Raw genomic sequence first — 15,562 nt, forward strand, 5'->3', positions numbered from 1 at the left:
TTTTTCATTGCTATTTTCATTTCTCTTTGGTCCTTTCGTTTCTCATTGCTACCTTGGTTTCTCTTTGCTATCTTAGTTTCTCTTTGCTCTTTGCTCTTGTTTAAACTTATTTTCTTTATAGAAGACACTTTTCTCTTTTTGTGGTGCCCTTCACCTTTCATACAAGTCTCTGTCTGTCTGGATGTTAATCTCAGATCCTTTCATGATTTGCTTGTTAGTCTGTTTCACTCTGAGCTCTTTGCTCTGATCCACTGAACAAGTCAACAAGTGTCTCGGACTGACTCCTCTTCTCTGTGTTACAGGTGTGATAGTAGTTAATGACCCAGTAATCAACAAAGCGAACTTCACGCTTGCGGAGTGGCTGTTGACAGACAGACCAGGCCTCTTTGGTCTGGTGGGAGGTGTTGCCAACCCTACAGGAGTAGCCCTCATCATTATACTCATCATTATGTTCATCTGCTCTCAGCCTTTTGTGCGGCGAGGTGGATGTTTTGAGGTACATACTCTACACAGCTCATAAGTTGCCAAGTAACTTTATTCAGTTGAGCTACATAATAGTGTTCATCATATTATTTTCATTTTAATTGCAATAAAGAAAAAAAAAATTCATCCTTTCACCTTGTTAGAATGGGATATTTTTTTTCTTGTTCTTCAAAATTATGCAATTGATATTGTTAGTGAGTAAGTTAATTATATAATATTACGTTTAGCATACTTTATTTCAATGAGATTGTGAACTTTCAGTTCCTCAGTTTGTCTGCTTTCGCTACATTTTAAATTTTTTTTTCAATCAGGTTATAGTACTGTATTTAGAATAAAGTTAGCAAATCCGAATTGTTGTTATTTGTTTGGGTATTAGAATTTGGCAAAAAAACAGTCACTACAGAAATATTTAAAGCATTAACACACGAATGTATGGTGTAAATTTTATAGAAATAGTTGGGAGCATAATCAAAAGTAACGTCAGCCAAAAAAATGATGTAGTCATTATTCATGAGAAAAGTTCGTTTTGTTACACAAGTTATTAAAACAATTTTATTGTTGCTGTCCATATAAAAAAGCTGTTCTCCAATATGTGTAATTACATTTTCAACAGAAGCATGTCATAAAGTTTCATTGATGGAAAAAGAAACAGTAGAAAACATTTTACAAAGTTTTCTATAGGAACAGATCAATTTCAGAAAGAAATCTCAAAGGTATTATTTTTTTAATATCACCCCTAATCATCTTTAAGGGTTTTGCATAGAAATTACCCATTGCCTTCTTTTTTTCAATGCTGTACTAAGTTTTTGTTTTTAATTAGTTATTATGAAATATTTTTGTGATTATGATATCCTGTTTTATAAGCATTTAAAAGTTCTGTTTCTCATGGTCTCTTTCACTCTAAACTTCCTTGTCTTGTCCTCTGTGACTTTTACATTATTTCGAAGCCCACGTTTAAAAAATCTTAACACATTGAAATATACTCTAAAAGGACATTTGTTTTTAAATTACTAACACGTTAAAATACACACTTATTATAATCTCAAAAAGACCATTTGTTTAAAATAAATTTTCTAAAATGCTTTGGACCTGTATTGAAGTCACGTTAATTCCCTAACCACTATACATGTTTCTGCAGGTGTTCTACTGGTCTCATCTGTTGTACATCCCATTCTGGGTGTTGGTCATTTTCCACGGTCCCAACTTCTGGAAGTGGTTCATTGCTCCTGGCATCATATTTCTGCTGGAACGCATCTTCCGCTTTGTGTCCATGCAGTCAGAGCGAGGCAAGACATACATCAGGTGTGGAACGCTGTTGCCGTCAAAAGTGACGCAGCTCGTCATAAAGCGTCCCCACCACTTCGACTTCCACCCAGGAGACTACGTGTTTGTCAACATCCCTGCTATTGCTAAGTATGAGTGGCACCCATTTACTATCAGCAGCGCTCCAGAGAAGGAAGGTAAGATATAACACAATGACCTATGAACGCAGAATTTGGCATACCTTTCTCCAAAATGATAACCTCATATATCGTAAATATGTAATGTCAAAATAGCTCCCGGAGACTCTTTCCAAAATTTCAAAGTTTGTTAATGTAATTAGGCTATTTGTATTTTTCTAAAATTTTTCGCTCTTTATTACATCCCAAAATTTTTACTGCTCTATATCATAGAAGAAGAAGGTTACTTGAATATGTCTACTGGTTTGTGAGTCAAGCGAATTTAAGAAGATGAGTGTGGGAAGGAGGACAATTTATTATTTACTTCAAGACTCGGCTCTGCAACACATACTAACCACACCTCAATTTTGATTACTGGCAGCAGGCATCTATAATGAATACGAATTTCTCTCATTTGTTAGAGGAAACTCTAACTGAAGGCTAAAGCTGACTAAATTGAACTTAATTAGCATTCTGCTGGATGCATTAAGATTTATTTATTTATTTATTTATTTATTTATTTATTTATTTATTTATTTATTTATTTATTTATTTATTGATTGATTGATTGATTGATTCATTCATTCATTCATTCATTCATTCATTCATTCATTCATTCATTCATTCATTCATTCATTCATTCATTCATTCATTCATTCATTCATTCATTCATTCATTCATTCATTCATTCATTCATTCATTCATTCATTCATTCATTCATTCAGTTTTGAGTTTTTAACCTTTTTTGGGTTTTGCGATTTTTAGATTCACACGTTGTATTGAGTTATAAACTGTAGATAAATAAATATTTCACTCCTTATCTTCAACAAAGGAGACTGTGGATTCCGTTAACTTCAGTGCTGTAGTTGGACACAAATTTTAGAGGATACTGTTGAAATCTCCTTCATCAGACTACACTATATGAACTCGTACTGATCTTCTTTTCCAAGGTTATTTTTTCATCATGCAATCTCCTTTGCAGATCTCCTTCTAGATTGCAGCCACAACTGCATATAAGGCGAGAAATTAAACGCTGACACTGGTGACCCAACAACACTTTTTAGGAACAAAAACCTAGAAAAATCATTTACTGGAAGAATATTCATTTTCTTAGTGCAGATATCGTTCAGTACAGTAATGCTCATTCACATTCTTCAATTGAAATTGGAATAGAATCTATAATATGTAGCTGGACTCAAGATTCATGAACGCACAAAAAGTAACAATATTTCCTCCTCTAGAAAACTGCTAGCATTACATCTGAGCGAGTTTTAAAATTCGCAAGTAAGGCAGCAGAATTCTTGAGGCGCCACATCGTACAATTAGTGTTGTGCGAAGGCATCTATGCAAGTATTGAAATTAGAGAATGAGTTTAGCAGATTTCTCGAGGTGCCATGCCATAAAGTTAGTGTTAATTATTTATAGAAATACCACTGCGGTATAGAAGTTGAAATTAACAAATCACAATTACTGCTGATAAAACAACGAGTGGAAGTGTTCAAGCAAAGGATATGAGATGCTAGCCATGCTACTTTTATGCCAAATAGGCTATCAAAATCAAAATGTTCTTCAAATAACTAATATCCTCCATTTCAAAGTATATTAAAGACTATTTAAACGTAATTAATATATTTTCGAGTCTGTATTTTTTCTGGTACGGTAACAGCCAGTTTTTATTTTAGACAGTATGGCGTACCGACCCTTACCAGCCCAACTACAGCACTGAATAACTTTTGTTTATTTTTTAAATATTATTTTGTTGTTTTCATGTCACGTGGTTCTTTGAAGAAAGTATTTTCATTTATGAAGGAACATACAAAATCAATATCTCTGTTTGAACAGATGACATATGTCTCCACATTCGGGGAGTGGGAGAGTGGACGAACAGATTATACGGTTATTTCGAGCAGCAGCAGGAGAAGCTACACAACGTGGATGGACAACTAACTGGTAACCGACCTCCTGCCATTAATGGAACACCAGAACGCACAGAACCGAAGGGCATCAGGAAAATTCAAGCGTAAGTCAAGTGCAGAAATTTTAACTTGATAATACAGTCAAACTTTTTTAAGTCGTGCTTCTGTAACTGAATTTTTCGATACATCGAAGTAATTTTAATTTCCAGGCAGAATCATAAATAATTTACATGAAACATTTTTCCTATATCTCGACGTTGTATTACAGTACACGCTTTTTTCGATATCTTGATGACTATTTCTCTTCCCAATAAGAAATACATACTCTTTAACTCAATTTCAAGGTGAAAATGAAAGTAATGTACGCATTAAGTACAATTGAATGAATATTCCATTTTTGAATCTTGTGTACACCACTTTTAACACTTGAATATAATTAATTGATGAACTAGTGGACTTACTCGTGTTAAATATGTAATATTCGTCTGGCTTACAGCTGTTTCAGTGCATCACGCACCATCATCAGAGCCTACTAGATCGCGGCGTCATCTCGAACTTCTCTGCCTGTTAGGAGGGTGTGTTTTATTGTTGGAATGTGTTGGATTGTGGAGTCGAATAGTGTGTGTGTACTGAAATTGATCTGTGTGTTGAGGATTTGATCAGGGTGTGTTTTAGTGTGTTTGTATATTTCGTATTGTTCTAGTGTGTTGAGTTTTTGGTTCTTGGGTTGTGTGTGTAGGATTTCCATGTCCGTATTTATGTTATTGTATGTATGGTTGGCATTGGTTATGTGATCAGCGTATGTAGATGTGTTGTGTCCTCTGGTTATAGCTTTAATGTGTTCTTTGTAGCGAGTTTGGAATGATCTGCCTGTCTGTCCTATGTAGAACTTGTCGCAACTATTACATTTGAGTTTGTATACACCTGTGTGGTCGTATTTATTTGTTTGTGTTTTTTGTGTGTTGAGATGTCTTTGTAGTGTGTTTTCTGTTCTGTATGTTATGTTGTATTTCTGTTTTCTGAATGAAGATGCGATCTTATGTGTGCTTTTGTTTTCATATGTTAGTGTGATGTATTTCTTGCGTTCTTGTGTTTGTGTTGTGTTTTGTGTATTTATGTGTTTGTTAAGTTTTTATTTTGTCTTCCTTATGATGTTGTCTATTATGTTTGGATTGTATCAGTTTTCTTGTGCTATGAATTTGATTGTGTTCACTTCTTCATTGTAGTGTTGTTGGTTCATGGGTATGTTGAGTAATCTGTGTACCATTGTCCTGAATGCAGCATGTTTGTGTTGTATGGGGTGGTTAGATGTGTTGTGTATGTGTGTGGTGGTGGTGGTGGTTGGTTTTCTGTATATTTTGAAGGTGTGTTTGTTGTCGATTTTTGTTATGGTGATGTCTAGGAAATTTATGGAGTTGTTGTTTTCAAGTTCTAGTGTGTATTGAAGTTTTGGATGTAATTTGTTTGTGTATTGGTGTAGTTTGTGTATTTGTCTTTTGTTTCCTTTGTATAATATGAGTATATCGTCTACATATCTGTGCCAGTATATTATGTTGTCTGCATACTTGTTGTGTTCATTGTTGAGTATGAATGCCAACCACACATACAATAACATAAATACGGACATGGAAATCCTACACACACAACCCAAGAACCAAAAACTCAACACACTAGAACAATACGAAATATACAAACACACTAAAACACACCCTGATCAAATCCTCAACACACAGATCAATTTCAGTACACACACACTATTCGACTCCACAATCCAACACATTCCAACAATAAAACACACCCTCCTAACAGGCAGAGAAGTTCGAGATGACGCCGCGATCTAGTAGGCTCTGATGATGGTGCGTGATGCACTGAAACAGCTGTAAGCCGGACGAATATTACATATTTAACACGAGTAAGTCCACTAGTTCATCAATTAATTATGAATGAATATGATGAAATAGGATTATTAACAAGTATTGTACATTAGTATTTTCCTTCCTTTGAAAGTGTCCTTTTCCAGAAATAAACACATTAGTATTAATCCTACCCTTGTCAATCCCTACAGGTGGTATTATACTGTAACAATATAGTAACACAATTAGCACCATTGCGAAGACATAATGGCATATGTTTAATATTATTCTTCTCCTTGCTAAGCGGTAGTACTTGCCATAAATAATAATTTATGGTATTGGACTTTTTTTCCGAAGCATTACCAGATTCCAGAAGTACTTCGAGATATCGAAGTTCGTCTATAATTTTTTTTTTACACAGCAATGTCAGAAATGCTTAAGTTCACTAAAATAATGGAACAAATTAAATAACATCAGATTAGAAAATTATTTTATTCCATCACAAAATATCTATATAAAATAAACATTTCTGATTGCTTAGTTTCTGTGGCAGAAGACACTAATATCATTGCATCAGAAAGATTTTATTTGTGGAAATGCAGTCTCTATATTCTGGTATTGTATTGTATTGTATTGTATTGTATTGTATTGTATTGTATTGTATTTATTAACATTCCAAGGTATTCATACATGCTTACAGCTAGAATATGGAACAAGTCAAAAAACTTAATACTATTATAAAATCTTAATTTATAGTCACAGTCTAGATGAAATATATACAGACGAGATTTACAATATAGTCTACTAGTACAACACATAGTTTTAGTATCAATTTCATGAAGTGTTATTGAATGTCATGAATTCACCTACAGAATAGAAGGCGTGAGAAATTAGGTACATCTTTAATTTGGCCCTAAATAATTTTATGTTTTGAGTTTCATTTTTTATATCGATAGGGAGGCTATTAAAATTTTTACTGCCATATAACACACTCCTTTTTGATAGCACGATAGACTTGCCGATGGAGTATGAAAGTCATTTTTTGACGTGTATTTATGCTATGAACTGTTGAATTAGTTACAAAGTTTTCACGATTACATACGAGGAAAACTATTAATGAAAAGATATACTGACAAGCCATGGACATTATTTGTAGTTTTTTGAAAATAGTCCTACACGACTCCCTAGATTTCTCACCTACTATTATTCTAATTACTCTTTTTTGTAATAGAAATATATTGTTACTATCTGTGGAATTTCCCCAGAATACAGTAGCGTACAAATTAATCCGAACAACGTAATTACTTATGCAAAAACACTCAAACGGGATAAAAAAAAGGATCTAAGACATACCTCAGTAATCTATGTGGCCTCCTTTGTTCCTAATAACAGCTCTGAGACGATTTGGCATGGATTCCACTAATTTCCCACAAATATTCTTCATTTCTTCATCGCGAAACCATACACCAATGAGGGCAGAAATCATCTTCTCCTTTTTAGAACAATCCATTTTTTGCATTCTTCTTTTGCAAATTGACCACAAGTTCTCAATGGGGTTGATGTCGGGTGAGTTACCTGGCCAGGGGAGTACCTGAATATTCTTCTTGTTGAAGAATTCTGTAGTTTTTCGAGACGTATGGCATGGTGCCAGATCTTGTTGGAACACACCTCTGCCATCCGGAAATGATTTTTGCAGCTGGGGTACGATTCTGGTTTCCAATAAGTGAATATATTTGTCAGAATTCATCATTCCCTTGATAGGTATTAATGCTCCAGGCCCTTCATATGTAAAACAACCCCAAAACATTACTTTAGGGGGGTATTTGGGTGCTTGTTGGAGGTGAGCTGCTGTTACTTTTTCGGATCCTTTCCGTACGTAAGAAACACGGTGGCCGTGGACCTCGAAATGAGACTCATCGGAAAAAAGTACATTCTTCCAGTCATTCACTGTCCAGTTTTGATGTAATTTTGCCCACATTAAGCATTTTTTGCACATAACAGGGGTTAGCAGTTGCTTCTTAATAGGCTTACGAGCCCTTCTTCCAGCTTCCAAAAGCCTATGCCGCACTGTTGTGACGTGAATATTCGCCCCAGTGGTAGCCATTAACTCGCGGGTTAAGTCGACAGCAGTTAGTCTAGGATTTAATTTACTTTTCCTGATAATTAAACAATCATCTGCAGGTGAAGTCTTCCTTTTCCGGCCACAGTTTCCTTTTTTCTGGGGTGTGATGGATCCAGTCTCCCTGTATCGTTTTATGATCGAATTAACAGTAGCCAAACCGATGTGACATTCTGCAGCAATTTGCCTCTGTGTCGTAGAAGAATGCTCTGCTAATGTTATAACTTTAGACCGTTTTCGTGGAGTTGTATCCATTTGTGAAGACGACAGAATGTACACAGGATTGCAGTATTAAGTCTTCAACACAACTGAAATGCTTATAAGTACAAAACGACAGGCAAAATGTCGCATATTATAAAAAAAATAATGACAGACCTTCAACAATGGAATTACACGTACTACAGATGTCAGTTAAAGCGGTATGAGCAGCTGTGAGGCCAACAATGACAGAAAATGTAAAAATATGTCGTGTTCGGATTAATTTGCACGCTACTGTATTATTCCAAAACTCATTACCGAGTGGAAGTACCGTATGCAAAGTATATTGTTTTTAAGGTATTGATATTTACTATCTTTTGCATATAATAGCAAAACAAGCTGAATTTAGTTTGTGGGTAATTTCTTTAATATGATTTTTCCAATTTAACACATTATCGATTTTTAAGCCAAGAAATTTGGTTGTTGTTGTTTCTAATAGGGATCTATTGTTAATTATTGCGCTAGAAATTTGCGACGTTGAATTTGGACAGAATTTAAATTGAATTATGTTCTGATTGTAATGATCAGAAAGTATGAAAGCGACATTATTGAATAATTATTCAAATTTCAAATAAAATAAAATAATCCAGCGCTAGGCCCATACACTGCTTTCTGAACTGTGATTGATTGTAATGTATGTAATTTGAAATATATGGTTATATATGAAGCTTATACTATGTGTCACAGAAGGCAATTATAAGGACATTATTATATTAATTTCTCTGCAGTTAATTTTTTTTTTACAGAAGAGCCATTGATAATGAGAAGTTCAACATTTCGATAAGATATAATACTATAATGTAAATAGGGCCAATTGCTTCAAGAAGTGGACTCCGAATCATGAACAAAATCTGTTCAATAGTAACCAGAGTAAAAGGATTGAATGATTGTCTCATGATGCTTGTTTCCTTCTGATAATAAACCTTGTGCGTTATCAGCTACAAATGATGGTTGTACGTTGAATCTTTGCTCATAGGTCGATCCAGAGAAAGTTCGCAGATCGTGACAGCTCTTCCAGTGTCAGAGGCAAGACTATTGACTTCATAAAGGAAGGCGCTTCTCCACGAACTGGCTACCTTAACGAGAGCTCATCCAGCGACAGTGACTTCAATCTAAACTCCTCAATGCCACATCACTCTGACACAGACCTCAGTGGCCCTCATCCAGGAAATAATGGTAATGCAGCATATGTATAAAAAATATATACTATATATTTCTCTTTCAATTTTGTATTTATAAAAATACCAAGTCTGTTCCTTCTTAGATTAACTATTTTAATTACATACTAACATATTTATTATGAGGCTTATAATTTATTGTGTCAATTTCTCCGAGAATTTTTGAGACGAACATAAATAACAAAAAATATGAAGACTCACCTAGTTAATGTGCTTCATCCATGATTTTAAACATGTGAGTGCATTCACATCCTCTGAATGAAGTGCCGTTCTATGTTTATTAACAATGTTTCCTGCATCACTAAAACGAAAAAACTTTTTTTCTGTCAAGCATTTCTCCATGATCGTTCAATTTACATTCAAACGTTTCACCGAGTTGCCTCTCAAACTCTCATATGACATAATGGAGTTTACACTTTTCACAGACCACAGAAAACTTATTTTTTTTCTTTATCAAACTAAACACACAACCTTCATATACAAACTCAGGACAGAAACTGCAACTCCTGCAAAAGTACATCGGTCAAAACAGAAGACTGGCCCCTATTGTAATCGAATTACCAGATTGAAAATGGTAGTTATGCTCTCACTTGCACACAGTGTGGACATGACTGTTTTATAAGGGATGAGTGGGACGAATTCCAGAAAAGTATGTATTCATATGCTGACAACAAGGTGGAAGTTTTCTTGGAAAACCATAAAACATAGTAAGGGTTTCGCAGTGTGTTTCAACTTTCAATAGAGGTAGACTAGGTCACTGTACCCATATCTCCAGCTCTTTCTGAAGTGTTTTTGCAAAGATTTTCCCTACACTACCTGGTTTACAGTTAGAAAATAACAGTACTACTGTGCTTTTAAGTAAGCAGTTTCCGAGAGAGAAATATTGTCGGAATTTTTAGTATGATTTTGTATTAACAAAATAATAATTAATATCAACAACAACCGGTTAATTTTAATCGACTCTATTATTCGATTAAATATTTTTGATCGATTAATCTTACAACAGAAATTGATCGATTAATCGATTAAATCCCACAACACTAATTATTATATCATCTTGATGATGGTTGTGCTATTCGTAGTGGTTTACTTTCAACTACAGAGGTCATTCAGAATCGCAATTCAACGTGAACGGGAAATTACCGACAAATTTTGTGTGGAGGTCTCTATCACTGAAGGGTTATTTTATTTGTTGTAAATCTATCACACGGGACCCATAATTTTACTTCCTTCCTGGAAGAAGTCATGTGATGGATTTTCTCACCTTTTAAGACCAATCACTTTATTTTCAACCAGGTTTGAAGTTATGAAATTCAGACCCTATGACCAGCTTGGGAACTTACTACCGAAGATGATACCAGTGCGTCTAAAACTGCAAAATACATTACATGAATTGTTTTCAGACTGCACAAGTCTAACGGGTCCTCCCAGAAAACTGACCCCTGAGAAGAAGTTGCATATGTTGTTGATGACCAAGAAATCGCCATTATCGAAGTCACTGTCTATGCCTGACATGGAGACTCGTGTCAAGAAGAGAGAGCGACTTATGGCGTAAGTATTTTGTGACTGGAAAGTACAATAAGGTCAGGAAATAATCTGCTCCGCAAGCATTTCAAAACTTTTTCTATCTTTTCTGTTTGGTGTGCGCACAAAGATCAGCATAATCTCCAGTAGACTCAGTTCAGCGAAGTTTAACATATTTAGATATTGTTGTTATTTGATGTTATCCAGTGAGGGAAGTGGAAAAAAACCAAAGGCGGTATGCTTCCCTAAGATTTTCTTCTGGCATACTTCGATTTAAAAAAGTCATAGGTACCCCCTTCCTTAAAACATATACATAAATGATGTATACAATAAATTGTTTCGTACAATCAGTACTGTAACGTGAATCTTTGAAGCTTACACAACACATTAAATTTCTTAATAAAATAATTTTAAGTTTCTTCAGCTATTTACTAGATCATTTTACAATGTCCTTTGAGACTCATTAAAAATAATGTTAAAGCTTCAAAGTGCCTTACTTAATTATTAATGAAAAGCGCAACAAAAAAATGATACAGTCACTACATTGGTAACAAAGACCACCACAAGCTACAGACCACAGCCTTCTATACTTGAAATACTACCGTTGTAAGCATTCCACGGGTGAGCTTATCAAATAAGCGTGTCTAAATACACACTGAATACAGTTCCAGAAGGTTGTGGTTTAGATTTACGAAGAAAACAGATAGTACTCTTTGCTGTGAAGAAATGTATAAACAAATTTTTACCATCACATTTTGTCAGTGACGGTATGTCATTTTTCACTAATGGTTTGTTTTCTGGTCATAGAAACCAGTGGCAGTATTCCATACCATCGCATACCGTCTCACTTCCCTCACTGATGTTATCAGTTTCATATAATTTGTAATAATCTACTTATTTATTATTATTTTTTTACTAGTAAAGTGATTGAGGTTAAGGGTATTTGAGAATAAGGTGCTTAGGAAAATATCTGGGGCTAAGAGGGATGAAGTTACAGGAGAATAGAGAAAGTTACACAATGCAGAACTGCACGCATTGTATTCTTCACCTGACATAATTAGGAACATTAAATTCAGACTTTTGAGATGGGCAGGGCATGTAGCATGTATGAGCGAATCCAGAAATGCATAGGTATAGTGTTAGTTAGGAGGTCGGAGGGAAGAAGACCTGTTTGAAGTTCGAGATGTAAATGGGAGTATAATATTGAAATGGATTTGAGGGAGGTGGGATATGATGCTGAGACTGGATTACTCTTGCTCAGGATAGAGACCGATAGCAGGCTTATGTGAGCGCAGCAATGAACCTACGGGTTTCTTAAAAGTCATAAGTAATTAAATAAGTAAATGACGTGTTTAAGTTTCATGTTTGCAGGTTGAGCAGTTTAAGAGTTATTTAAATAATAATAAAAATATTATTTGCATATTTTCAAAATTTTTGATCTCCCTCAAATTTTAAGTAACATGTCTGAAATTTTTTTACAATACCTTTAATGTTCTCACATTTTTAAATTGTATATTGTAAAACAAGCGCAAAAAATTAAATCTATTCATATTCAAATTTATAACATTTACAGAGTGCATGTACACATTTTATTTATATATTCAAGAATTATTCCTTTTTTGAAAAAAAAAAAAAAAATGTCAACATAACATTCAAAGGAGCCTGTTCACAACACTTGCTACTATACAAGTTGTCCTGCTGATTGAAGCATTAAAGTAGAAGAGATAAGAATCAAAATGCAGTACGTGTGAAAGGTTTCTTTCTAATTAAACTCAATGATGTGTATTAGTCCCAGAATTTATTTCGAAAATTGCTTTTCAAACATGAAAAAAACATTTAGAATGACCGAACAATTAACCTTACAGCACATGACTAAATGGTCTAGTAAATACGCTAGGAGATATCTCGTGTAAAGACTCGGGTTTGAGTCCTGGCAGGGTTCTTTTCTTTTTCCATTTAATATGATTTTAACCTAATTCAGGGACATTATATTGGTATTTTAAGTGTGTCATAGCCAATATTTCTAGTATTACGATAATCATTATGCAAGGAGACACCGCGATTTATTATTATTTTTTTTTTTTTAGTTTGTTATTTAATGACGACAGTTGGATAGAAAAACTAATAGGCTAGAAGACACAGGATGTATCAAGGATAAACACATGAAACAAAAGGACAACGACAGGGATGCATAGAGGGCACTCTACACTGGGACGGACCAGTCTCAGGACTGAAGCACTAACCACCATTTAACGACGCTGTATCAACTATCAACTACTCAGTTATTTAGTGTCGATGAGATTGATGATAGCAATATGAGGTCGAGGATTCGCAATAGACTACCTGACATTCGTCTTATGGTTGGGGAAACCTCGGAGAAAACCCAACCTGGTAATCAGTCCAAGTGGAAATCGAACCCACGCCCAAGCGCGCGATTTATAACACACATGTAAGACGTCTATAAATCGACTTATCTAAATTAATAGTTACATATAGGAGCATGTACCGTCATCTGGCATGCATTTTGCTATAGCTCAAGTGAATCACGTGTTAGGACATAAGAATTGTAATGGAGGCAATTTTTTGTCCACCACAGTACATAACTTTTAAAGAGAGATTTTGTAATGGGAGTTTTCAATGTTGGTTTCTCAATTAGTTTGCGAGAGTACATGCGCTCAGAGTCAGAGAAGAGTTTTGATGAGTGCCAGGTTCGCCGGGCCAGGATGCAGTCACTGGGCCTGGCCTACCTGAGTCCACAGAACAAGTCGTTGGCCCAGAGCTTCCGGTACATGCGTACCAAACCCACAATCATCGCCTTCAAGACGCCAAGCCTTGAGAACTGCGACGCCACTGTGGCTCTCCTTGCCAGCAGCAGAAACAGTGGCGCCTCCCAGAATCCAGAGAGAGCAGCAGAGGAGGGCAGAGCCCCTGAAATAGTAAAAATAGGGGCCCGTAGTGACGACGTCAGTCTTGAGGTTGTGGCAGGGAAGTCTCCCATCTCTTCAGTCAACTATCCTATGGGGAAGCCCCTAGAAGTAAGTATCCTTTTGAAATTACTACATATGAATGTGTTGGGGCGAAATGATACAGAAATTTTGTGATAATGGAAATAGGGGAAAAAAATACTAATTCGATATTGTCACATGATGGGCTAGAGTTGAAATTCTGAGCATAACGATGAATAATCAATTATTATTATTATCACCATCATCATCATCATCATGATTATTATTATTATTATTATTATTATTATTATTATTATTATTATCATCATTGTCATTATTTATTATTATTATTATTATTATTATTATTATTATTATTATTGCCCACACCTGTGGAGTAACGGCTAGCACATCTGGTCACGAAACCAGGTGGCCCGGGTTCAATTCCCGGTTGGGGCAAGTTATCTGGTTGAGGTTTTTTCCTGGGTTTTCCCCTCATCTCATTACGAGCAAATGCTAGGTAACTTTCTGTGCTGGACCCCAGATTCATTTCACCGGCATTATCACCTTCATCTCATTTAGACGCTAAATAACTTAAGATGTTGATAAAGCGTCGTAAAATAACCTACTAAAATTTATTATTATTATTATTATTATTATTATTATTATTATTATTATTATTATTATTATTCCGCAAAATATTAGTTACAAAATAATACACAGAATGGCTTAGTGAGATAACATGTTGAATTTCTCTCTCCCCCCCCCCCCCCCTGTGTAAAAAGTTTCTTTTAGAAATACTTTCAAACTCCATCTCCTCTCTGTATATACCTACTTAAACTTTAAGTTATGCTACCATAGTACCATAACACTGAATAAAAATTGAGAGATAATGCTGTTATATGATAAGTTAATGTGACCAGAATGTCTGAAACTCAAAATGGGACACTTTCTAACACTACAGCTTCGTGAAAAATTTCCTATCCTGATCCTAAAATATTCAACACCGAAAATAAAATTTATTTCTTCAATAATTTCAAAATAATGGAAACACAATGTACGTATTAACCTTAAAGATTTGTCATATTATATAAAACAGAATTACTACAAAATACAAACTTATATTGCTCATTACACAAAATACAAAATTACATTAGCCTACTAAGAAGAGTAGGATCGCAATTTTTTTTTCTTATGAATGAATTTCCATAAGAAGTTTCTTACTCTCTTTTAAAAAACTAAAAAAAAGTTAATGCACTTGTATTTAAAATTAACTTTGGTGATTAACAATGCCTTCAATGTGTGAAGTTCAAATGTGTTTTCTCTTATGTCCACATTTTGTTCACTTTGGCAAAAACTCTTTCTAGAGGACCACTGGTTTGAGAACTAACTTTTAGCGAAGGGCCTTGTGTAAAATCCACTTCGAGAATGGAGAAATACAGTCCAGTTACACAGACGTGCGGTCTCCGAGACCTCTAGTAGTATATATACTATGTATATCATCTCCAATATGGTACAAGAAATAATTATATACCAATAAGTGAACTGCACCACCAGCTTCCTGCCAGAAAGTACACAAGCATTCACATTCGTAAAGTGGTGGGAACTGGTTCATTTTCACATTTAAAATTTTGGAGAGGTCTCAGAGACTGCACCTCTGTGTTTGAGGGTTAATTTGTAAGTTTGTGAATATAAAAAATAGTTTACTGCTAGAGTGACATGTAACATAGTTTATGCTTGGGATTTTGGGTGCACTTCTACTGATATCTGAATGAGATATTAGTATGTACATTGGTCATGAGATCGATGGTAGAAAATGTGACAATCTCTAGCTATAATAGAAGCTTCAT

The 15,562-nt window shown here is 34.9% G+C and overlaps 1 protein-coding gene across 6 annotated transcripts in view; it reads left to right on the top strand.

The window, feature by feature from the left end:
• Nucleotides 1–15,562, top strand: part of Nox (NADPH oxidase) — an 804,684-nt gene that overhangs the window by 763,168 nt on the left and 25,954 nt on the right. For all 6 annotated transcript variants that reach the window (XM_069825605.1, XM_069825607.1, XM_069825610.1 and 3 more), the window contains 6 exons: nt 303–496; nt 1,622–1,943; nt 3,765–3,942; nt 9,045–9,244; nt 10,650–10,797; nt 13,427–13,805. In XM_069825605.1, coding sequence (XP_069681706.1) covers nt 303–496; nt 1,622–1,943; nt 3,765–3,942; nt 9,045–9,244; nt 10,650–10,797; nt 13,427–13,805 — 1,421 coding nt within the window. The remainder of the gene's footprint in view (nt 1–302; nt 497–1,621; nt 1,944–3,764; nt 3,943–9,044; nt 9,245–10,649; nt 10,798–13,426; nt 13,806–15,562) is intronic.

This window comes from Periplaneta americana, chromosome 5, assembly GCF_040183065.1.
Source record: "Periplaneta americana isolate PAMFEO1 chromosome 5, P.americana_PAMFEO1_priV1, whole genome shotgun sequence".
In the NCBI taxonomy this organism is placed as follows: domain Eukaryota; kingdom Metazoa; phylum Arthropoda; class Insecta; order Blattodea; family Blattidae; genus Periplaneta; species Periplaneta americana.